Genomic DNA, 25,299 nt, shown 5'->3' with positions numbered 1-25,299 from the left:
AGAGTTCATCCACGACTTGAAAATAGTTTTGCTCTGATCAGCTTTCCGCAGCAATTCCGAAATTGCTCTTCTTCGCTCATCTCCAACTGGATATTTTTCAGCAAAGGCAGTGTGTTTATTCTGGAAATGTCTTTCAACGTTTGATTTTTTTTGTTGTTTGCTAATTTCTCGCTGCATATTAGGCATAACGGTAAACCAGTTTTGTCAGCAGTGAAAGCAAATGAATCTGTTCATGACGCATTAAACGTTCTATTTTCGTCAGAAACTTTTCTCTTCTTAGATTTATCCATTGCTAGCTTACCGGGGTCAAAATAAGTCACTTTGTTACAACACGTCACCCCGGGGTGTCTGGCTCACCCTGTCTCGAAGCTGACGGTCGCTTCAGCTACGCCTGAACTCACCGGGAACCTTCACCGGTTCGTAACAGCAGACTCAAATGAGTTCTGATAACCCATGTGTGTGTCTTGCTAACCCCCGCGACGTAGCACGTCTGTACAGCTGAGAGGTAGGTGGCAGACTAAGGGAGCGCGGGGCGACCACCACGCCGCTCCCTCCTCACACCACGCTCGGGCGGCACACGCAGGTCTCACGCCACTACACGGCCGATTCAAACGGCATTTCATAACAACTTGTCTGGCGGCAACAGGTGTCGCATACAGGACATGACGCATATTTTTATCGACAAAATATTAAAGTAAACTTGTTTTAATGTCACAAGAACACCTCAATCTCCAAAGATATAACTATTACAATGAAAAAAACTAAAGAAATAAAATAAAAATCAATTTAAATTAAATGGCAATTATTTATTCACATTATTTTTTTTTCCAAAATGAGCTTGCTCTCTCAAAGCCACCAGAGCCACAGCAGAGGGATGAAAGAGCCACATGCGGCTCCGGAGCCGCGGGTTGCCGACCTCTGTGCTAGGGAATCCCCTCAAATTAAATAGCTTCCCAGCCACAGAATAGCCTGATATTTTGTGAGATATTACAGAAATAAACATAAGTCACAATGACCAAATTTCAGAGGGAACTAAATTTCATCAATTTTATGAAATTGAAAGGCAATCTTGCTTTAACCAGATGAAGTGTTTTTTCTTCACATTGCTGAAATGTTAATTCTTCGCACCTGGCCATTGCTATGATTAACTCTGGTTGTAAAAAAAATTGCATTTTAGTGCTTTTTAATATTAAAATCTGAATTAAATTGATGCCTTGAAAACATGATTTAGGTAATTCTATATCTAGTTTAACATATTTTGGTATCACATGCAGCATTTATTTTCTCTTCTCATTCATCAGTCCAGAATATTCAGAACACATGACATTCTTCAGAACTAAATCTGTCCTTTGGCTCATCTAAAAAAAAAAAAAAGGAAATGCTGCAAGCGACTTACTGTAAAATGAAATGTCATGTTTATTTCACTTCCTGCAGTCAGGTAAAATCAGGGTCAAATCACTTTCTGACTGCACAGATATTGGAATGATATCACCTCACTCAGACCAGTTATTTTGGTCTGAACCAGAGTGTAATTGCTGTTTTCACATCTGTCGAAATGAACTGCACCAAAAGAGGAAAACACACTAGGGCTCCATTCAAATGGACAAAACCCTGCATATGTGAAAGCAGTGTGGGAAATAAAGCTGGACTGGCGGACATTTACCGGTAATTTTCGCATTTGTCCATCTGTATTTCAAAAGTATCAGACCGGATGCCCGATTAAAAAATAATTTGAATGTGTCTGTCTGTATTTCAAAAGCATCAAACTGGATGGCCCATGAAAAATTGTAAAGGTATAGATAAAGATTTTAAACCAGCCAGCTTTTAAAAATTCATAACTCAGCCACCCAAAGTCCCAGCCCCGCCAAACTTTACAGGCACGTCCCTCTCCCTGAGACCTTTTGAACAAGCCCAGGCACGGCCTGATCCAGTATCAGCAGCGAGCACAGATTGCGGACCGCTTTAGCACGAGCTCTTGTTCCAGCCTCTTTGGCGTGCGGGGATTTAAAAATTCATAACTCGGCCACCGAAGGTCCTAGCCCTGCCAAAATGGACAGGTACCTCCCTCTCCCCCGAGTGGCACACTAAATAAGACAATAATAATACACTCAGTATTCACTGTTGTTTTTATTGCACAGTGCGGCTGAACTTGTGTCTTACGGTTGACAGTATCTGACTGATCCAGTCAGTTGACTAAGAGTTCAGTTTACATGAAACTTTGCAATACAGTATGATGTTAAGTGCCAAACTGCCAATCAGTGGTTATCATTATTATGTGCATTTTTTTTCATTCATAATAAGAATGACAGTCGTAGTCATATACTTTGGAGAATATATCCATCCATCCATTATCTGTAGCTGCTTATCCTGTCCTACAGTGTCGCAGGCAAGCTGGAGCCTATCCCAGCTAACTATGGGCGAGAGACGGGGTACACCCTGGACAAATCGCCAGGTCATCGCAGGGCTTGGAGAATATAGATATATATTTTAATAGAGTTTTTGTTTTCTTCTATTTTCTAAGTTCTAGTCCAGCAGATTTCAATCTGAATGCCAAATGATGTTACCATGTCTAGTTTTGAGTCACTTTAAAAGTCATTTTGTTACAAAGTTACTTGGAATCTCGTACTCAAAATTTTAACTCTATTGTGTAAGAATAGTTGTATTGTTAATTACTAAATTTCTTGTAGACTTATTATAAACATAGTATAAAAAAAAGTCATTGTTGACATAATGTTTCATGAGTGTTATTATAGTACCTACGGTATACAGTGGTATGCAAAAGTTTGGGCACCCCGGTCAAAATTGCAGTTACTGTGAACAGTTAAGCAAGTTGAAGATGAAATGATCTCCAAAAGGCATAAAGTTAAAGATGACTCATTCCCTTTATATTTTGAGCAAAAACAATTTTTTATTTTCTTCTTTTACATTTTCAAAATGACAAAAAAAGAAAAAGTCCCGAAGCAAAAGTTTGGGCACCCTGCATGGTTAGTACCTAGTAACACCCCCTTTGGCAAGTATCACAGCTTGCAAACACTTTTTGTAGCCGGCTAATAATCTTTCAGTTCTTACCTGGGGGATTTTCACACATTTGTCCTTGCAAAAGGCTTCCAGTTCTACAAGTTTCTTGGGCTGTCTTGCATGCACTGCTCTTTTGAGATCTTTTCACAGATTTTCAATGATGTTTAGATAGATAGAATGGATAGAATGCCTTTATTGTCACTATACACATGTACAATGAGATTAAAGCATCTCCAATAACAGTGCAAACAGCATGTAGAGAGAGAGAGGAAGGGAAAAAAAGGGGGGGGGTAAGGTGCACAGTCCTGAGGTGTATGTGTTGTGTTACACATTATGGAGTGAGGTATTGCTCATTGCACATATAAAGTATTGCACAAAGAGAGACACATTATAAATTATTGCATGAGAGAGTCACATTATAAAATAAAATAAAATATTACACATTTATGAAGTATTGCAAGGTAAGGTAAGGTGCACAGACTAGAGGTCTATGTGCTGTGTGTAAGGTGCACAGTCCTGAGGTGTATGTGTTGTGTGTAAGGTGCACAGTCCTGAGGTGAGGTGAATGTGTTGTGTTTCACATTATGGAGTGAGATATTGCACATTATAAAAGTATTGCACAGAGAGAGTCACCTTATAAAGTACTGCACATTATAAATTATTGCATGAGGAGAGTCACATAGTAAAATAAATAAACTATAAAGTCAGAGCATATCCGAGTTCAGGGCAGTTATGGCTTTTGGAAAGAAGCTGTTTTTGAAACGGTTTGTCTTTGTCCTGATGCACCTGTAGCGCCTCCCTGAGGGCAACAGGTCGAACAGATCAAAGCCAGGGTGGGAGCTGTCCTTGATAATGTTCTTAGCTCTGCTAAGGCAGTGGGAGGTGTAAATGTCCATCAGGGAGGGGAGAGGGCAGCCAATGATCTTCTGTGCTGCCTTAACTACCCTCTGGAGCCTCTCCTTGTCTACAGCAGTGCAGCTGCCGTACCATACTGTAATACAGTACGTCAGCAGGCTCTCGATGGATGAGCGGTAGAAGGTCAGCAGCAGGTTGGAGTTTAGGTTGTACTTCCTGAGGACTCTCAGGAAGTGTAGCTGCTGCTGAGCCTTCTTAATGACTGCTGTAAATATTTACTGACCAGGAAATGTCGGCGGAGATGAGGACGCCGAGAAACCGGAAAGTGTGGACCCTCTCCACATACACGTTGTTGATGTAGAGGAGGGCTAGGTCGGTGCTGTGCTTCCTGAAGTCAACAATGAGCTCTTTGGTTTTCTTGGTGTTCAGAGCGAGGTTATTTTCTGAACACCAGGCTACCAACTTCAGGACCTCCTCTCTGTAGGCTGCCTCGTCTCCCTTTGAGATGAGTCTGACCACTGTGGTGTCGTCAGCAAACTTGATGACGAGGTTGTTGTTGTGGGTTGAACTACAGTCATGGGTGTAGAGGCAGTACAGGAGGGGGCTCAGCACACAGCCCTGTGGAGAGCTGGTGCTCAAAGTGCGGGTGGAGGAGAAGTGGGGGCCAAGTCTCACAGTCTGGGGCTGGTTAGTAAGAAAGTCCTTTATCCAGGCACATGTGAGAGGGGGGAGGCCGAAAGTGTCCAGTTTTCTAATAAGGATGTCCGGGATTATTGTATTAAAAGCTGAACTGTAATCCACAAAGAGTATGCGGACGTAGCTCTGCTGCTGCTCCAGGTGGTTTAGCGCAGCGTGGAGAGCTACGGCGATGGAGTCCTCTGTGGATCTGTTTGTGCGGTATGCGAACTGGTAGGGGTCGAAGTCTGGGGGGAGGTGGTTCTTGATGTGCTGAAGAACTAGTCTCTCGAAGCACTTCATGATTACCGGGGTGAGGGCCACAGGACGGTAATCATTCAGGCTGGTGACGGGAGACTTCTTCAGCACTGGGATTATTGTTGCAGGTTTTAGGCAGGGTGGGATGACTGCCTGAGCCAGGGAGAGGTTAAAGATCCTGGTGAAGGTAGGGGCAAGCTGGTGGGCGCACGCTCTGAGCACCTTACCAGGTACACCATCTGGGCCGGCAGCTTTCTTGGGGTTCACTGCCAGGAGCACCCGTCTGACATTGTGCTCCTGTACAGTGAAAGGAGTGGTGTAGGAACTGTGTGGTGGTGGGGACAGGGCAGGAGCAGATGAGTGCTGCTGAGATGTTTCAAAGCGAGCAAAGAAGCGATTTAGCTCCTCTGCTAGTGGCGCACTCCAGTCTCCTGTTGGCGCATCACAGTCTCTGAAGTTTGTGATGTCCTGAATGCCCTGCCACACCTCCCGTGTGTTGTTGCTGGACAGGTGGGACTCTATGCGCAGCCTGTGGTCCGCCTTGGCTTTATTTATTCCTCTTTTCAGATCAGCTCGAGCGGCTCCGTACAGAGCTCTATCACCTGACCTGAAGGCAGCATCGCGAGCCCTGAGGAGTGAGCGGACCTGGCTGGTCATCCAGGGTTTCTGGTTTGGGAAGACCCGGATGTTTTTATCCACCGTCACCCCGATGCAGAACTTGATATAGTAAAGGAGAGCCGTAAGCTGCTGCAACCACGCGTGCCACCATCAGGTCAGGGGACTGTGAGGGCCATGGCAAAACCTTCAGCTTGTGCCTCTTGAGGTATTCCATTGTAGATTTTGAGGTGTGTTTTGGATCATCGTCTTATTGTAGGACACATCCTCTTTTTAACTTCAACTTTTTTACAGATGGTGTGATGTTTGCTTCCAGAATTTGCTGGTATTTATTCGAATCCATACTTCCCTCGACCAATGAAATGTGCCCTGTGCCACTGGCTGCAACACAACCCCAAAGCATGAGCGATCCACACTCCTGCTTCAGAGTTGGAGAGGCGTTCTTTTCCTGGAATTTGGCACCCTTTTTTCTCCAAACCTACCTTTGCACATTGTGGCCAAAAAGTTGTATTTTGATTTCATCAGTCCACAGGACTTGTTTCCAAAATGCATCAGGCTTATTTAGATGTTCATTTGCAAACTTCAGACACTGAATTTTGTGGCCAGGACGCAGGAATGGTTTTCTTCTAATGACTCTTCCATGAAGTTTTGTTCAGGTGTAGCTGCATAGTAGAACAGTGCACCACCACTCCAGGGTCTGCTAAATCTTTCTGAAGGTCTTTTGCAGTCAAATAGGGGTTTTTTTAATTTGCCTTTCTAGCAATCCAATGAGCAGTTCTTTCAGAAAGTTTTCTTCATCTTCCAGACCTCACCTTGATCTCCACTGTTTCTGTTAACTGAAAACACTTTGCTAAAGGGTCTGCTAAATCTTTCTGAAGGTCTTTTGCAGTCAAATAGGGTTTTTTTTAATTTGCCTTTCTAGCAATCCAATGAGCAGTTCTTTCAGAAAGTTTTCTTCATCTTCCAGACCTCACCTTGATCTCCACTGTTTCTGTTAACTGAAAACACTTTGCTATGTTCTTGTAGTCTTCTCCTGCTTTGTGAGCATCAATTATTTTATTATTCAGAATGCAAGGGAGTTGCTTAGAGGAGCTCATGGCTGTTGATTTTAGGGACAAGTTTGAGGAGTCAGAGAATTTATACAGCTTTGAAATCTGCACCATCTGACCTTTCCTAACGAAGAATTTGAACAAGCCACAGCTCAATAAGCTAATTAAAGTCTGGAACCTTGGTAAAAGTTATCTGAATGTATTGGGGTGCTCAAACTTTCGCATAGTGTTCCTTTTCTTTTTTCACTCTCCAATTGTACAAAACAAAAATAATACACAAATCTTGCAGAAAACACTGAAAATAAATGTGTCGTCTTTACCTTTATGCCTTTTGGTGATCAGTTCATCTTCTGCTCACTTAACTATTCACAGTAACAGACATTTTCAGTAAGGATGCCCAAACTTTTGCATGCCACTGTATATGAGTACCAGTAAGTTGTAACCAACTGGAACATCCTTGCCCCCCTCCATACTTTTTTCTAGACATGGAACTGACCTGCGTGTGCTACTGTTTTCTTGGGTAGAACTTTAAGCATGTTTTTCTTGACTCTTCTGACATTTCCTTGTAAATTATATTCAATTTTTAGTGTAATTAGCAACTAATGTCTAGCGTAATTTGGCCTTTGAAAATCACAAAAATGTGCCATCTCTAGGCATCTAAAGCCCTTCAGCTTCTGGGGCCTGAAGACGGGCCCTGGATCCCCGGCCACATTGTTCTGGGCCTTTTGCCCATCATTCGGACAGGCTGAAATTTGGACGGACAGACAACATTTCAGACTTGTCTGTCCTGTGACAGTCTGCTTAAAATTCCTTATTTCCCACACTGTGAAAGCAGCCCTTAGTTTTATCAGTGATTCCTGCATTCTGCTTTCATCTAATTCTTGGTTTAGAGATTGTGTATCGGTTTTTCGCCTTGTTTATGATGAGCATGAGTTGTTTTTATTTTTGTGATGTGTATCTGGTTCTCTGTCTTGTCTGTCTTTTTTTTTTAAACAGAATCATCGTGTGAAACACAAATCAGCTGAGCAGAAAAGGCGGTCCAACATCAACATTGGCTTCAAGACTCTATGCAGCCTAGTCCCCTCTCTCAAATCACAGTCAAATGTAAAAACATCAGTTCTTTATTTATATTTGCATGCAAGTAGATATTAGCATTGGACCTTTGTTTGGGGGGGGGGTTTACATACCTGTGGATAAACACAAATAATGTTACAGTCGCATATTCATACTAATACTTGATAATTGACCTATAATGACCTTGGTCAGATTTTGAATGAACTGCTAATTTGTCTATATAGGCTTTCTCCATTTCATTCAAACAAGACTTCTTCTTTCAACAGCAGAGTCTAACCATAATAACAGAATCCTCAGGTTATCCCCTGTGATATTTACATACACACTGTGCTAAACGTGTTGGCTGACTTCGTTGTGGTAAAGAATGGCACTGTAGTTGAATACAACTCTGCTGGTGATACAAAGAGAACAGCTTTTTAAACTTATCGGTATTGTGATAGGCAGGTTGTTATTATGCGGTCTCTGCTCATGGATGTTTACTGGGCTTTGAACGCGTACCTGTACGTCCTTTCTTCTGGTACATCTTCTGCTCCATTCATCATTTTGTTGTGTTAAACTATCTGCTGTATTGCTCTCTAAAAAAAAAAAAAGTACATAGTGGCTGTCTCCTTACATTTCACAGTGCGTGATAGCCTTTACCATCACCTCAGTATGGCAGAGGAACTAATCTGGGCTTCCTTAGGGACTGTGGGCTTTTCTGACTGTAGGTTTATACCTCAAATGCCCACCAGGGTGCAGACCACAGTGTGAAATATTTACTATTACTTATTACTACTTGTTACTACTTGTTCTACATGAGATACGACATTGTGAAACAGGAACGTCTAAGCATGGTGTATGGTAGTGATTAGCGATAAGCGATATGACACAAATATAAATATACGTCACAATAGATTTGTTAACAAACTAACGGCAGAAACCTGTTCAATGATCTATAGTGTTTACAACACGATTTATTTTTATAAGTAAAATTGTGATGAGTGCAAAAATATTTACTTGACTTAAATATTGGCTTAGTTTATCTATATACTGTGGTATATCTATATCTTTTCATATTGATCAGCTGTAGTGAATGGTTCCTCACATAAAGATATCATGTTGTTAATGAATATAAACCTGTTCAGTTGAAACACCGAGTCCTCCCATCTGTATGTGGCTTAACAGACCAGTAATGCTACGACCCTTCAGAAAACAGTGGAGTACATCGGAAAGCTGCAACAAGAGAGGCACCAAATGCAGGAGGAGATGAAGAGACTGCGGGAGGAAATTGAGGAGCTCAATGCATCCATCAAGTATGTGTGTCCTTATTTTAATTATCAGGAGACTTAGCAAATTATCACAGTTATCAAAATTTGTCACAGTTAAAAAAAAAAAATACTAGAACTTTTTTTTAACTCGTAAGTGAGAACATAGTAGGTTTGGAAAGCTCTCAACCAGCCCAGGACTTTCTATTATTTAAAAAAATTGCACAATGTCTATTTGATGTCACCAATAGACATAATAATAATAATAATAATAATAATAAGTTCAATTTACCGTATTTTCCGGACTATACGTCGCTCCGGAGTTTAAGTCGCATCAGCCAAAAAATGCATTATGAAGACGAAAAAAACATATATACGTCGCACCGGACTATAAGTCGCACTTTTTTGAAGGGTTATTCTATCCATAGAATCTGTGATTCTATCTGATAAGCGGCGCGTGGTTACTGCGCGACTGCATTGTTTATTTAATAAATGAACAGCTGAGCAGTGATAACGCGCCCTTTGCCCTGTAAATAGCCTAGTCTGATTATTTTAAATATCTACTACTATCTTTAATACTATCACTATCGTTATTACTAATAGCCTATATTATTATTATAACTAATATTAGTAGCCTATTACTGATGCATTAATCAGTTTGCTTTTAGAATATTTTTACTGGTAGGGCTTATTATCGCCCCATGGCTCTTTCATCTTTGTTATTAAAGCTGTAGTCATCATCGAGGAGTGTCATTCTTCATTTTTGTCGAATTTTATTTCATCAAATCAGAGGTCAAGTAGGCTATAGGTATATCATCTCCAAAGACAGGTACGGTAGTAAAAACAACCGTCTAGTGAAAAAAAAAAAACAACCGCTTTTAAATCCCCTACTTAAATCCTTAAAATGAGTCATTTAACTCATGTCTTGTGTGATCTGATCTCCAATGGTGAAATAAACCGGTTGTGATGAGTACAGTCTGTTATTTTAGAAGATAAATGTAATATATAATTTAATATATAGACTAATAAAAATTAATATTTTATAATATAATATCACGACATATTACTGTCTGTAACTGTTTGTCACTAAAGCGTTTTCTAAGATCATAATGTCTGATATTATTATTATTATTATTATTATTATTATTTTACACACACAATAAGCGCATGTGCGTAAAGTTATAGTAAACCATCCCCCGCCTTTTTTTTTTTTTTTTGAGTCGCCGGACCCACCCACCTCCTAAATTAAGCACTGCCTAAAATCACGACATAACTTATTTAAATAACTATAGGCCTATCATTAATAATAAAACACAGGTCAATCAAGTTTATCAAGCTGATGATTTCACTCCAAATCAGCAAATCCATTGAATTCCTCATCCTCGGTGTCGCTTCTGAACAACTCTGCCTCCAGCGGCAGATGAAGCGCCGTTTCCTCTTCTTCTGCGTGGCTGTCGTCAGACTCAGCATCAGCTCCAGTTATTCCGCGGTGAAAAAAAACAAAACATATATACGTCGCACCGGAGTATAAGTCGCATGGCCAGCCGAACCATGAAAAAAAGTGCGACTTATAGTCCGAAAAATCCGGTATATAGTGCCTTTCTCAAAACCCAAGGTCGCTTTACAATAATAGGCAGAAAAAAGAAAAGAAAAAAGTCCACCAAATAGAAGTCAGGATATCATTCCAGTGGTGTAGCGGCCACAGTCCCACCAAAAGGCGCACAAAAACAAGTCCCACATCTCCAGCACAGCCGCCGTCACGCCGCCAGTAACATTGCTCGAACACCACGCCATGGATCCACAAAGCGAGCACAAAAGCACCGCCACGCAGAGCGCTGGCATGTCCCAAACCACCTGCACAGCTGCCGCCACGCCACCGAGCAACATCGCTCGGAACATCACGCCAAACATTAAAGCACGGAGCGCTGGACACCCACGATGTTAAAATGAGCAACGAGCTCACTGCAGTCCATAGCTGGGAGCACAGGCATCACCCACAGCAAACCAAGGCCTGGAGGGAACCAACGCCCAAAACTGGGTCCGGAGCTACACCACAACCAGTGGACAAAACACTCAAACAAACATCAAACACAGAAAAAATAAAAAATAAATAAAATAAAAAAGGAGAGAAAATAAAATAAAAAAGCTCCGGTGAGAAGCGGCAGCCAGAATGCGCGCGATGTACTCTCAACCAGAAACCAGAAACAGGAAAAAAAAAAAAAAAACATGTGATTTGAGACACAAGCCTGGTGTAATTTTTTTTTTTTTTGTAAAATTCTGTTGCGCAACAAATACAGTCATGGGGTCACACAATACAATCAGTAGATTCTCATACACACCAGACACTCTGGTGAGCACCACATGCTGTCACATATGCACCACATACAATAGTGATATTTCTAGAATTTCCATTCTCTCTCTCTATTTGGCATATCACTGCAGTGATGTGGCCAATCTGATAGCTGTTCTTATAGCCATCAAAGTTTCTAAAAAAGAATTACAGTATTGGTTTCCCGTTGCCTTCTACTGGATTATTAGAGGTTTTCTCATCTCAACCATTCACACACATTCACACCTATGAGCAATGTAGAGTAGCCAGTTAACTTAACCGCGTGTCTTTGGATGGTGGGGGGAAACAGGAAACCCACGCAGACATGGGGAGAACGTGCAAACTCCAGAATTTCCATTAATGACACACATACCAAAGCACATCTTTTCTGAACTGTAGTTCTTCATCCAGAGCTTTTAAAATTAAATGAATTTTTTTTCTTGATATTTGGCATGCATAAGGATGGAGCTCAGCAGTTTTATAAACAATAAAGAAACCAGAAACGGAAAAAAAACGATGTGATTTGAGACACAAGCCTGGTGTAATTTTTTTTTTTTTTGTAAAATTCTGTTGCGCAACACATACAGTCATGGGGTCACACAATACAATCAGTAGATTCTCACACACACTAGACACTCTGGTGAGCACCACATGCTGTCACATATGCACCACATACAATAGTGATATTTCTAGAATTTCCATTCTCTCTCTCTATTTGGCATATCACTGCAGTGACGTGGCCAATCTGATAGCTGTTCTTATAGCCATCAAAGTTTCTAAAAAAGAATTACAGTATTGGTTTCCCGTTGCCTTCTACTGGATTATTAGAGGTTTTCTCATCTCAACCATTCACACACATTCACACCTATGAGCAATTTAGAGTAGCCAGTTAACTTAACCGCGTGTCTTTGGATGGTGGGGGGAAACAGGAAACCCACGCAGACATGGGGAGAACGTGCAAACTCCAGAATTTCCATTAATGACACACATACCAAATCACATCTTTTCTGAACTGTAGTTCTTCATCCAGAGCCTTTAAAATTAAATGAATTTTTTTTCTTGATATTTGGCATGCATAAGGATGGAGCTCAGCAGTTTTATAAACAATAAAGTGTCTGTGGTGCTGTAGTTTTTAGAACAAAATAAACCCTCTAGATGTCAAAATCCATTTTAAATTTATTTCACTGATATTAGCTGTGTTTATAGTAGAAATCTAGCTGAAAGTGCACTTGTAAATACCCTTCAGTATCCTTTCATCTATTGCATCATTTCAAGTTGGATTCATTATTCATTACGTTACGTGACCAGGAAACCATTTTAGATGTGAACAAACTAATATTAGATTGTAGCAGCCACAGCAGTTTCCAGATGACAGATGCTAACGCTTTATCATGGCACTATCTTTATTACACGAGCATATGTGGTGCACCAGTTATCCATCTGTCTATCTAGCCGGGATATCATTACAGTGACGTGGCCTTTCTTATGGCTCCAGTCATCAAAGTTTCTATGGAAGAATTACAGTAGTGGTTTCCTGTTGCCTTCTACTACACTAGTTATAGGGAGGGGGAAAAAACCCTCTCAAAACTTACCTCATACTCTTTCAGTGACTCACTCAGCTTTCATTACAACTGGCACATACACATTTGCAGACACAGTAAGATAAGAAGACTTTTGTTATCCTATAATGGGGGAATTTCCTGTTTGCAGCAGCACAGTGGATAGCAGCAGAAGAGGACATATCAAGCCACACAAGTACAAAAAAAAAAATTATATATATACACACACACACATGGCGGCACGGTGGTGTAGTGGTTAGCGCTGTCGCCTCACAGCAAGAAGGTCCAGGTTCGAGCCCCGTGGCCGGCGAGGGCCTTTCTGTGCGGAGTTTGCATGTTCTCCCCGTGTCCGCATGGGTTTCCTCCGGGTGCTCCGGTTTCCCCCACAGTCCAAAGACATGCAGGTTAGGTTAACTGGTGACTCTAAATTGACCGTAGGTGTGAATGTGAGTGTGAATGGTTGTCTGTGTCTATGTGTCAGCCCTGTGATGACCTGGTGACTTGTCCAGGGTGTACCTCGCCCGTAGTCAGCTGGGATAGGCTCCAGCTTGCCTGCGACCCTGTAGAAGGATAAAGTGGCTAGAGATGATGAGATGAGATGAGATGAGACACACACATATGTGTTATTCAAAAAAAAAAATCTCCTTCTCACCCCCGGCGGGGGTGGGGGTGGGGGGTGGTATCCATGTCATTCTCAAGCTCGTGTCCTCTACCAGAGGCCTGGGAGTTTGAGGGTTCTGCACAGTATCTTCGATGTTCCTAGGACTGCGCTCTTCTGGACTGAGGCTTCAGATGTTGTTCCTGGGATTTGCTGGAGCCACTCTCCCAGTTTGGGGGTTACTGCCCCAAGTGCCCCCACTACCACGGGGACCACGCAACCCTTGACCTTCCACATCCGTTCCAGCTGCTCTTTCAACCCTTGATACTTCTCAAGTTTCTCATGTTCCTTCTTCCTGATGTTGGCGTCAGCTGGGATCGCCACATCTATCACCACCACCCTCTTCTGCTCTTTGTCCACCACCACTATGTCCGGTTGGTTAGCCAGGATCTGTTTGTCAGTCTGGAAGCTGAAGTCCCACAGAACCTTGGCCCTGTTGTTCTCAGCCACCTTCTGTGGTATGGCCCATTGGGACTTGGGTACTTCTATTCCATACTGGTTGCAGATGTTCCTGTATACTATCCCAGCCACTTGGTTGTGCCTCTCCATGTACGCTGATCCAGCTAGCATCTTACACCCTGCTACTATGTGCTGGACTGTTTCAGGGGCTTCTTTGCACAGTCTGCATCTTGGGTCTGATCTACTCTGGTAGATCCTGGCCTCTATGGCTCTTGTGCTTATGGCCTGTTCTTGTGCTGCCATGATTAGTGCCTCTGTGCTGTCTGTCAGTCCTGCATTATCCAGCCACTGGTAGGATTTCTTGATATCAGCCACTTCCTCTATCTGATGGTGGTACATGCCATGTAGGGGTTTGTTCCTCCAGGTTGTCTGTTCCTCCTCCTCCTCTGCACTCTCATCAGGGTTCTGCTGCCTGAGACATTCACTTAGCAGTTCATCCTTTGGGGCCATCTTTCTGATGTATTCTTGGATTTTCGATGTTTCATCCTGGACCGTGGTCTTGATGCTCACTAGCCCTCGGCCTCCCTCTTTCCGCTTAGTGTATAGTCTCAGGGTGCTGGACTTGGGGTGGAACCCTCCATGCATGGTGAGGAGCTTTCTAGTCTTGATATCTGTAGCTTAAACTGTAAGTTTTAAAAAAGTACCATGTTTTAAAAAAGTACCAGGTTTTTTTTGTTGATATTGTCGTTGAATACTAAACTGGGAATACCAAACTCATTTATCTATAGGTGCTAAAGAAGGCAACTGGACTTGCTTGAAATTCTTGACATTTCACCTCTCATCTGAAAGGCCTCTTCAGTTCTGTCTGACTAGTGGGGAGTTCCAGGTATTTATCCTCTAGTGGACCAAAAGCAGCCCTAAGGAGAGTCATTGAGGTTACATGGGTCATTGACCCTCTCGGTCATCCTGTAGGTGTTAGGGTCACTGGAGGCTGGGTGTGAATGGTAAAGGATGAGAGTTGAAACGTCTTCAAGAATTTCAAGCGAGTCCAATTGTCTTCTTTAGCACCTGCGGTTTACAGTGACCTGGATGACTGAGAACCTTCACAGACAAACTCATTAATAATTAAATTTTGAGAAATAGAAATTGTCAGAAAGCAGCTTTACAGAAACCCAGATGTAGAGTTAGATCTCTAACAGGAAAGACAAAGATGACAATGGGAGGGAAAAACTCCGAGACGACATGTAGAAGAAAGCTTGAAAGGAACAAGACTCAAAAGGGAGCCTGTCCCCTACTGGGTGACAGCCAGTAATGTGATTTATGTGCCATTACTCTTCGAAATGGAGCATTAACTCTAACAATATATCTCATCTCATTATCTCTAGCCGCTTTATCCCGTTCTACAGGGTCGCAGGCAAGCTGGAAAAAATGGTTCTGTGTTAAAAGGATGTTCAGACTTTACCAAACCAGCCACATAGTTTTGGACTGGGGAATTCAGATTTCTAGTTCAGCTCATTCACATCTCACTTTGGTCTTTACAGTTTATGCCAGGAACAACTTCCAGCCACAGGAGTCCCCATTACACGCCACCGATTTGATCACATGAAGGAGAAGTTTGATGAGTACGTAAAGAACAGAACTCTGCAGAACTGGAAGTTTTGGATCGTATCCTTTTTGCAGCCTGAATAAAAATCTGGTTATGAAATGAATTAAATGTGCTTCTGTAATGTTGGGCAGGGATATGATTCTTCCAGATTAATCCACATTTCCAGGCCTGAAAATGTGGCCCATGCGAATCATGCATATCTGTATAAATTTTTTTGGGTGGGGCTGAGGGGCATATTTTGCTGCTATATCTATAGGCTGAAGGGTGTGAAGATTTTTCCTGTCCACATATCCACAAGGATGTTTGTTTGTGTTCATGAGCTAAACCTGCTCAATTCCACACCTGCACCGGTGCACAGGAGGATGTTTTAAGTACAGCGCAGACCCCGCTCCCCTTCCCATGCAAATGAACCCAGTCCCACTTGTGCATCAGTCAGTGCGTTTACATGCACATCCAAATCGAGCTACTGTTGGTAATCGAGATAAGGGTCCCAGCAGGGGTATCAGAGAAATCCAATCCTACATGCACACTAGGAAATCGAGCTATTGTGTGAGGTACATTGTGCACCCGAGCCACAGGTGGCGCTACACGCCCCATCGTGTTGGTACACTTCCGGTTGTCGTCATGAAGAAGAGCTATTCAAGAGTATAAACAAAGTTATCAGCTCCTCATTGCTCCAGAAGTGCACGTTTCTGCTCGCCATTTTCTCTTCTTCGTTCGTTCGTTCTCCTTGTTCCTCCTGACCTCTTCTGCTGCTCGCTACTACTACTGTTGTCATGCCGACCGAGGCTGTTGTGTTTCCCGCTTGTGGTCTCGTCACTCGTCACTTCCGGAAGGGGCAGTGCTGAAGTAAATAGCTTGACTACGTAGCTCGATAGGGTTTACATGCACTAAGTAGCTCGGCTACAATCGCATAATCTAGGTCACGTAGCTCGATTACGAGAAATCCAGTTCGGTTCGATTTCAGCCGAGCTAAGGTGTTTCCATGGCATTTAGAACTTCGATTTCAGTCGAGCTATGGCAGAAATTCGATTTTCTCTATGTGCATCTATGTGCAACGCACTGAATGAGAGCAGCCCTCTAAACCCTCCAGCTGGTCGACTGATTCCAGACTGGGCACATGACAAATGTACTGGTTTACAAGTTAGTCAAGAGAGATTCCTTATAATGTAAAGCAAAAAAAAGAAACGCTGGAGAGGAAAAGGCCAGATTAAAGAAGAGAAAATGTTAAAGAAAGATGCGGGGGGGCGCTGTAGGAGTGAGGTAGATGTAGGACGTATTTCGCACAGGCTCCGCTGGAATGTGACTTTTTTTTACACTTTTATATTACACTTTTTATTTGTTTTGCCGCCGTTAAGCTCTATTATTGCAGCCTTTCACTTTATGTAAACTTTTTTTGCTTGTGGGCACTCTATGATGGCAAGCCGTGGGAAAGGCAACGCTACTAAAGCAGGCCGCAGCAAGTCCCGGCTATCACCTCAACCACAATCCCCAGATCAGCCAGATGCTAATGCCACCTTGTTGTTGAACATGAGGGAGATGATGGATGAAATGTGCTCGGACATTCTCAGTAAGTTTGAAACCACCATCTCGGCAGCAGTTAAAAGAGAGGTTGTGGCGGCTTTGGAGCCCTTTGAGAACAGACTCTCTTCATATGGCGACGCGATCGCGGACCTTGAGCGCTCGGCGAATGCTAATGACAGGGAGCTGTCCGACCTCCGAGCTAATGTTAGCAAGCTAACCCTACTGTTGACTCCCTGTCTAAGAAGTGTGAGGACCTGGAGAGTCGTTCAAGGTGGAATAACATTTGCCTAGTGGGCCTGCCTGAGGGTACAGCGGGTCCTCGTCCCACCGAGTTCACGGTCCAGCTCCTACAAGACATACTTGGTCTTGACAATAAACCTATGCTGGACCGGGCTCATTGCACTCTATGCGCCAAGCCTAAGGATGGCGAGCCCCCTCGTCCACTCATTATTCAGGTGAGCCTGTTTCAAGCCCGGAACCAAATTCTGCGCCGAGCCGGAGAAGCTTCCCCTCTTTCCTACATGGGCAGGAGGATCTTGATCTTCCCCGACTTCACCCTGGCGGTGGCTAAAAAGCGGGCCACCTTTGCCGCAGTAAAAAAGGAGCTCCATTCCTGCCCGAACGTCAGGTTTGGTCGTCTTTACCCGGCAATGCTACGCAGCAGTCTGCCCAGCGGACAGACCCACAGGTTTGAGGAGCCGACATTGGCGCTGAACTTCATTGAAAAGAATATTAAAAAGGGAGTCACGCCGGACAGTATTTAGCTGACATGTTAACTTGATATTTTGCTGTTATTGGTGCTGGCCTTGAGGACTACATTTGCTCCTCACCAGGGTTGCCTTGGTTTCTTAATGTGTTCAGTGAGCTACAGCTCTGAGGGGACACTGATTTTGTTTTCTTGTTTACTCCTTGCTTTCTCGATTCTCCCTAACTTGGCTTATGGTGGCTATTTGATTGGAATACAGGAATACCTCAGGTAAAAACTGTAGCACCATAGGTGCCCTTTTGATTTATCACAATTGATTGTGAGATGCTGCAAGTTTTTTTTTGTTTTGTTTTTTTGTCTCTTTTCTTCACATTATTGTAGTACATTTATTACAGTGTAATTTCACTAACGTAACTTCATGTCACATTTCCAATGCCTAAGTAGTTGTAGTTCATTAGGTGCTTGGTATAGGCTTTCTTCAGAACTATTAGAGGTGTGACAGATTGGTTGCTCAAGGGGGTACTTTGCGCGCATCTCGTTTGGGGGGATGCTTCTGCTAAAGTTCGTGTGGGTGGGAAGGGAAAGTGGGTGTGACATTAGATTCACGAGTTTTAACTGCAAAGGGCTCAATAATCCTATAAAATGAAGTAAGATACTGCACCATCTTTACCATCTTGGGGCCCATGTAATTTTTTTGCAAGAGACTCACCTCAAGGTCTCAGACCACTCTAAATTGAGGAGGGGATGGGTAGGTCAGGCTTATCATTCCTCATTTCAAGGCAAATCTAGGGGTGCAGCTATCTTGTTACATAAATCTGTTCCCTTTGTGCATTCAAGTACTATCTCTGACCCTAACGGTAGATTTGTTATAGTTGCTGGTCAGATTCATAACACCTGGGTGGTCTTGGCTAATATTTATGCTCCCAATTTTGACGATGATGCTTTCTTTAAACGCCCTTTTCTAACTCTCCCTGATTTGTCATCACACCACTTAATACTAGGTGGAGACTTTAATTGCTGGCTTGACCCTCAGCTGGACTGTTCCTCCCTCAGCGCTTGCGCTCCATCGAAATCGGCTAAGGTAATCCAGTCCTTTATGGAGGAATTTGCTGTCACCGACGTCTGGCACTTTTGTAACCCTTCTAAGAGGGAATATTCATTTTTCTCTCATGTCCATCATACTTTCACCCGCATTGACTATTTTTTGGTTGATAATAGATTTCTCTCATCGGTATCTAATTGTAAATATGATGCTATTGTTATTTCCGATCATGCCCCTATTTCTATGGATATTTGCATTAAGAGCTTTAATATGCGTGCGCCATGGCGTCTTAGTACACGCCTTCTTTTAAATGAGGATTTTGTTAACTTTGTCTCACAACAAATTAACTTCTTTGTGAGCTTGAATAAAACACCCGATGTTTCTGCCTCAGTACTTTGGGAGGCCTTAAAGGCATACATCGGAGGGAGATAATCTCCTACGCAGGATATGAGAAGAAACTCAGGAGGGAGAAATTAACTAAGCTGACGCAACGCATATCTGAACTCGACAGGTTGTACGCTACTTACAAAACTCCAGAGCTATATAAAGAGCGCCTCTGTCTACAGTCAGAATTCGATGCCCTAACGACACACCGTACCACTGAACTTCTCCTACAAACGAGGTCCCAGTTCTATGAGCATAGAGATAAGGCTAGTAAATTGTTAGCACACCAATTACGTCAGGCATCTACATCTCACCATATCCCTCAAATTCAGACTAATTTGCGTATCACCACTGAACCCATGGAAATTAATAATGTGTTTAAGGAATTTTATATATCTCTCTGTTCATCTGATCAAGATACCACTCCTGATTTTGACAGTTTCTTTGAAAATTTGGACATTCCCTCACTCGATCAACCAGCTGCGGAAGAGTTAGAGAGGCCAATTACTATCGCTGAACTTAATACAGCTGCATCATCTCTGCAAAATGGGAAAAGCCCTGGGCCAGATGGCTTTCCTTCCGAATTTTTCAAAAAGTTTTGGCACAAGCTTGCCCCTTTGTTATTGGATATGTTCAATGAATCATTTGAATCCGGCCGCCTTCCCCAAACTCTCAATCAAGCCTCCATTTCCATTCTCCTAAAAAAAGGCAAGGACCTGTTAGCCTGCACCTCTTATCGTCCAATAAGTTTATTGAATGTTGATTTTAAATTGTTATCCAAACTATTAGCATTATGTCTGGAATCCATCCTCCCTTCCATCGTTTCCTTGGACCAAACGGGGTTCATTTGAAATAGGCACGCCTTCTCTAACCTTAGACATTTGTTCAATGTACTTTACAATGTCTCCTCTTCTGACACCCACGAAGCTGTGATATCATTAGACGCCAAAAAGGCATTTGACAGAGTTGAGTGGGATTACCTCTTCTGTGTTTTGGAGAAATTTGGTTTTAAGAATAGTTTTATTTCATGGATTAAGTTGCTTTATTCAGCCCCACAAGCCTCAATCAGGACGAATAATATCCAATCAGAATATTTTCGCCGATATCGCTCTACTAGACAGGGTTGCCCTTTGAGCCCTCTATTATTCGCAACCGCTATTGAACCTCTCTCGATAGCCCTTCGGTCCAACCACCTTATTACAGGCATATTTAGAAATTATATTCAACTGAGAGTTTCTCTTTATGCAGATGACCTACTTTTATATGTTTCCAACCTGCCTGTCTCAGTTCCCGCTGCTCTTGCCACTCTTCATTCATTTGGTCAAATTTCTGGATATAAATTAAATTTAAACAAAAGTGAGATATTTCCCATTAACCCCGCTGCTAAGAAGTATCCCCTGGAAAATTTTCCCTTTAAAGTTGCTCAACATAGTTTTGTATATCTTGGTATTCATGTTGTGCACAAATTTGAAGACCTCTACAAAGCTAACTTTGGCCTCCTATTGACCCGAATCCAGAAAGACTTTGAACGATGGTCTCTGCTTAATATGTCTTTGGTTGCACGTGTCAACTCTGTTAAAATGAATGTACTCCCAAGACTCTCCGACCTGTTCCAGTGCGTACCACTCTTCCTCCCTCATTCTTTTTTCCGTAAACTAGATAGCCTGATCTCTGAATTTATTTGGAACCAGAAGGTTCCTAGGTTGTGCAAACAATATTTGCAAAGGCCGAAGCCTCTGGGAGGGCTGGCCCTGCCAAATTTTAGGTTCTATTATTGGGCCACCAATATCAGGATTCTTAAGCACTGGCTTCAATATGAGGCTTTTGATCCTCCCCCAGCATGGCTGGTTATGGAGGCAAGTTCAGCAAAACCAGTGACCTTGAAAGCCCTAGTGCACTTCCGTATCCACTCCTCCGCTTTTCCCTACACCAAGAATGTGATTGTTAAGGCCTCACTTAGGATTTGGGTCCAGTTTAAGTGCCACTTTGGTCTATAGACAGACTCTATTTATGCACCACTAGCGGCTAACCATGCTTTTCCTCCTTCCCTCATAGACAGTGTTTTCTTAAGGTGGACGAATCTTGGTATTCATAACTTCAAAGACCTGTATATTGATAATGTTTTTGCTTCTTTTCAGCAACTTTTAGTTAAAGTCTCACTTCCTAAGCAGCACTTCTTTAGATATTTACAAGTCCGCAGTTTTGTTCAGGGCACATTCCCTAGCTTTCCTAATTTACCCTCTGACTCTGCTTTGGATGGGTCTATCTCATATATCTATAATCAAATTAATCTTTTATGTTCAGAGCCCCTAGGCTTAATAAAGTTACTCTGGGAGGAGGACCTGGGGGTGGAGATATCAGAGGAAGTCTGGACAGAGATTTTGAGACGGGTACATAAATCTTCTATTTGCGCTAGACACAGTCTTATTCAGTGTAAAGTTGTACACCGTACCTCTTACACTAAGGCTCGGCTGGCTAAAATTTATGATGGTGTAATTCCAACTTGTGATAGGTGTCAGCAATCTCTTGCAAACCTTATACATATGTTCTGGCATTGTCCATCTCTACATAATTATTGGGTTGAGATTTTTAATACCCTGTCAGAGGTAGTTGGGGAAAAAAATAAAACCAAATTCTCTGAGTGCACTGTTTGGGGTTGCCCCCCCCTTCACTTTCTAAGTCCAAAAAGGATGTACTTGCTTTTGCTACCTTGCTAGCCAGAAGATTAATTGTAATTAATTGGAAATCAATGATTCCGCCCAGTCACGCCCACTGGATTAGAGACGCCCTTTATTTTCTGAAGTTGGAGAAAATTAGATTGTCTTTGACTGGCTGCTCCAGTAAATTTGGGAAATTATAATAATAATAAGTTAAATTTATATAGCGCCTTTCAAGAAACCCAATGACGCTTTACAATTATAGACAAGGAAAAAAATAATAAATAATAATAATAAAAAATAAAGGTAAAAAGTCCACCAAGTAGGGGTCAGGATGTAATTCCCGTGGTGTAGCAGCCACAGTCCCACCAAAAGGCGCACGAAAACAAGTCCCACATCTCCAGCACCGCCGCCGTGACGCCGTCAGCAACATCGCTCAGAACACCACGCCATGGATCCACAAAGCGAGCAGAGAAGCTCCGCCACGCAGAGCGCTGGTGTGTCCCAAACCGCCTGCACAGCCGCTACGACGCCACCGAGCAACATCGCTCGGAACATCACACCAATTATGGGGCCCATTCTTTCAATTCGTTATGAGGACAGATCTTTCACTCGCCCCTGACTGACTGACACGACTGAGGCAGCTAAGAGAGGTGCCATTACTCTGACTTGGGATGTCTGTTGCTATGCTTATTGCTGTTTACTGTTACCTGACTACTGTGCCTGTCCCACTTTTTTTTTTGCTTTTTCCCCCTTTTTTTGTTGTCTAAAAAGAAAGAATGTATACTTAACTCTTTGTAAATGTTTCAATACAATTGTATACGTCTGTAAAACCCAATAAACAAAGTTTTAAAAAAAAGAAAGATGCAAGTAAATACACCAAACATACAGACGTGTTTGCAACAGCAGTAAACCCAGATGATAGCAGTGCAGCTACTGAGATGGGTATGCATGGGGAGCACACACTGTAGTACTGCATAATACACACTACTCTAGCAATGACTTGTGCGATCAGCCCAGTGTAAATAATATAGCTGCAAATTACCATCAGTTGACTGAGTCACTATAAACAGTGTTATAAAATACTCATAAGGCTACACCAATTCGATGAGTTGGTTCTCGGAATCGCCGCTTGAAGAAAATGCAAAATAAAAAAAAAATCGAAATCAAACTCCCGCCAACAGGAAAAGTCACGTGACGTGAGATCACGTGACATCGAAAACCAATCAAATCGCCCCTTTCACTTTCGTTAAAGACTTGTGAAGTAGCCTACTCCTGGTCAAATCTTTTTTTCTGTGCATTGTAGATGTTCAATTGACTGTAATTCAGTCATTTATTTAGCCTATCTGTTTACTGGTATGCCTGTATTGTTTGGTCTATTTCCACCGCTAATTTTACCATCAGAGCATTTTTTTAAATTTTATTTTTATTTCTCCCGCTCGCTTCATATTTTTCCTGAAAAAATCCGAGAACCAACTAATTAAATTGGTGTGGTGGCCTAACGATTAGTATAAATACACAGGTGATTATAGGAAATTGTATGCGCTGATGGGTCGAGCTATTCGGACTATTTCTCAATAATCACCTCAAGTGACTTGGCAAAATGGCAGCCAAACGCTTTTTGTCACTGTAGATGAAGAAGAATTACAAATTATGAAAGAAAATGCTGAAAATTATATTTTTAATATGATTTTAAAAAAATAATCACCTCTGTATTGATACTGAAACAGTTATCCGCCAAAGGCTCAGTGAATATCGGTGAATAATAACCTCAACTTCATCTCGTCTTTGTTAATTATTAGCTGTTTTTACATTGCTGAATATGGAAGTTGTCGGACATGCACGACAGCATGATCAGACAGCACATTTGGGCAAACCATATATTTGAACAAATCGATGAACAAATCAGAATAAATCCTGTGACTGAACAGACTCACTCTGAAGGCACTGAAATAAAATTGTTTAACTCAAATATGTATCAAAGCATTTTCTTTAACAGTGCTCCTCCAGTTTAGCATCATCATTAAGCCTCTGTTTGAGTCCTTCAATGGAAATGTGTCAACCACCAACAAGAGTGAGCTGTGTGAGACCACCATGCAGTGGCTCGACCGAGACTGTGCACTGCCCGTCCTCAGACCCAGTAAGTTCTTTTGGTGATTATAGCTTGGTATGGTGCTGGCCTGTGTTTGTCTATTTTATTCAAGGTATCATCCAGTGAAGAAAATTTTAGCAAAATTAAGCAAAATATTTTGCGGCAAATGTTTTGTCATTTATAAATAATACAGCAATATCGTAGCTGATGTAGCGCGCTAGTCTACAACCCCGATTCCAAAAACGTTGGGACAAAGTACAAATTGTAAATAAAAACGGAATGCAATGATGTGGAAGTTTCAAAATTCCATATTTTATTCAGAATAGAACATAGATGACATATCAAATGTTTAAACTGAGAAAATGTATCATTTAAAGAGAAAAATTAGGTGATTTTAAATTTCATGACAACAACACATCTCAAAAAAGTTGGGACAAGGCCATGTTTACCACTGTGAGACATCCCCTTTTCTCTTTACAACAGTCTGTAAATGTCTGGGGACTGAGGAGACAAGTTGCTCAAGTTTAGGGATAGGAATGTTAACCCATTCTTGTCTAATGTAGGATTCTAGTTGCTCAACTGTCTTAGGTCTTTTTTGTCGTATCTTTCGTTTTATGATGCGCCAAATGTTTTCTATGGGTGAAAGATCTGGACTGCAGGCTGACCAGTTCAGTACCCGGACCCTTCTTCTACGCAGCCATGATGCTGTAATTGATGCAGTATGTGGTTTGACATTGTCATGTTGGAAAATGCAAGGTCTTCCCTGAAAGAGACGTCGTCTGGATGGGAGCATATGTTGCTCTAGAACCTGGATATACCTTTCAGCATTGATGGTGTCTTTCCAGATGCGTAAGCTGCCCATGCCACACGCACTAATGCAACCCCATACCATCAGAGATGCAGGCTTCTGAACTGAGCACTGATAACAACTTGGGTCGTCCTTCTCCTCTTTAGTCCGAATGACACGGCGTCCCTAATTTCCATAAAGACCTTCAAATTTTGATTTGTCTGACCACAGAACAGTTTTCCACTTTGCCACAGTCCATTTTAAATGAGCCTTGGCCCAGAGAAGACGTCTGCACTTCTGGATCATGTTTAGATATGGCTTCTTCTTTGAACTATAGAGTTTTAGCTGGCAACGGTGGATGGCACGGTGAATTGTGTTCACAGATAATGTTCTCTGGAAATATTCCTGAGCCCATTTTGTGATTTCCAATACAGAAGCATGCCTGTATGTGATGCAGTGCCGTCTAAGGGCCCGAAGATCACGGGCACCCAGTATGGTTTTCCGGTCTTGACCCTTACGCACAGAGATTCTTCCAGATTCTCTGAATCTTTTGATGATATTATGCACTGTAGATGTTGATATGTTCAAACTCTTTGCAATTTTACACTGTCGAACTCCTTTCTGACATTGCTCCACTATTTGTCAGCGCAGAATTAGGGGGATTGGTGATCCTCTTCCCATCTTTACTTCTGAGAGCCGCTGCCACTCCAAGATGCTCTTTTTATACCCAGTCATGTTAATGACCTATTGCCAATTGACCTAATGAGT

General features: G+C 42.2%; 1 protein-coding gene across 2 annotated transcripts in view; it reads left to right on the top strand.

Annotated features, from left to right (window-relative positions):
• The window catches only part of mlxip (MLX interacting protein), an 80,201-nt gene that overhangs the window by 40,475 nt on the left and 14,427 nt on the right, over nt 1-25,299 (top strand). For both annotated transcript variants that reach the window (XM_060906797.1, XM_060906796.1), the window contains exons 13-16: nt 7,467-7,574; nt 8,709-8,836; nt 15,275-15,398; nt 23,663-23,792. In XM_060906797.1, coding sequence (XP_060762780.1) covers nt 7,467-7,574; nt 8,709-8,836; nt 15,275-15,398; nt 23,663-23,792 — 490 coding nt within the window. The remainder of the gene's footprint in view (nt 1-7,466; nt 7,575-8,708; nt 8,837-15,274; nt 15,399-23,662; nt 23,793-25,299) is intronic.

This window comes from Neoarius graeffei, chromosome 24 (genome assembly GCF_027579695.1).
Source record: "Neoarius graeffei isolate fNeoGra1 chromosome 24, fNeoGra1.pri, whole genome shotgun sequence".
In the NCBI taxonomy this organism is placed as follows: domain Eukaryota; kingdom Metazoa; phylum Chordata; class Actinopteri; order Siluriformes; family Ariidae; genus Neoarius; species Neoarius graeffei.
The sequence above is the reverse complement of the archived record's forward strand: the minus strand, read 5'-3'. Positions and strand labels throughout refer to the sequence as shown.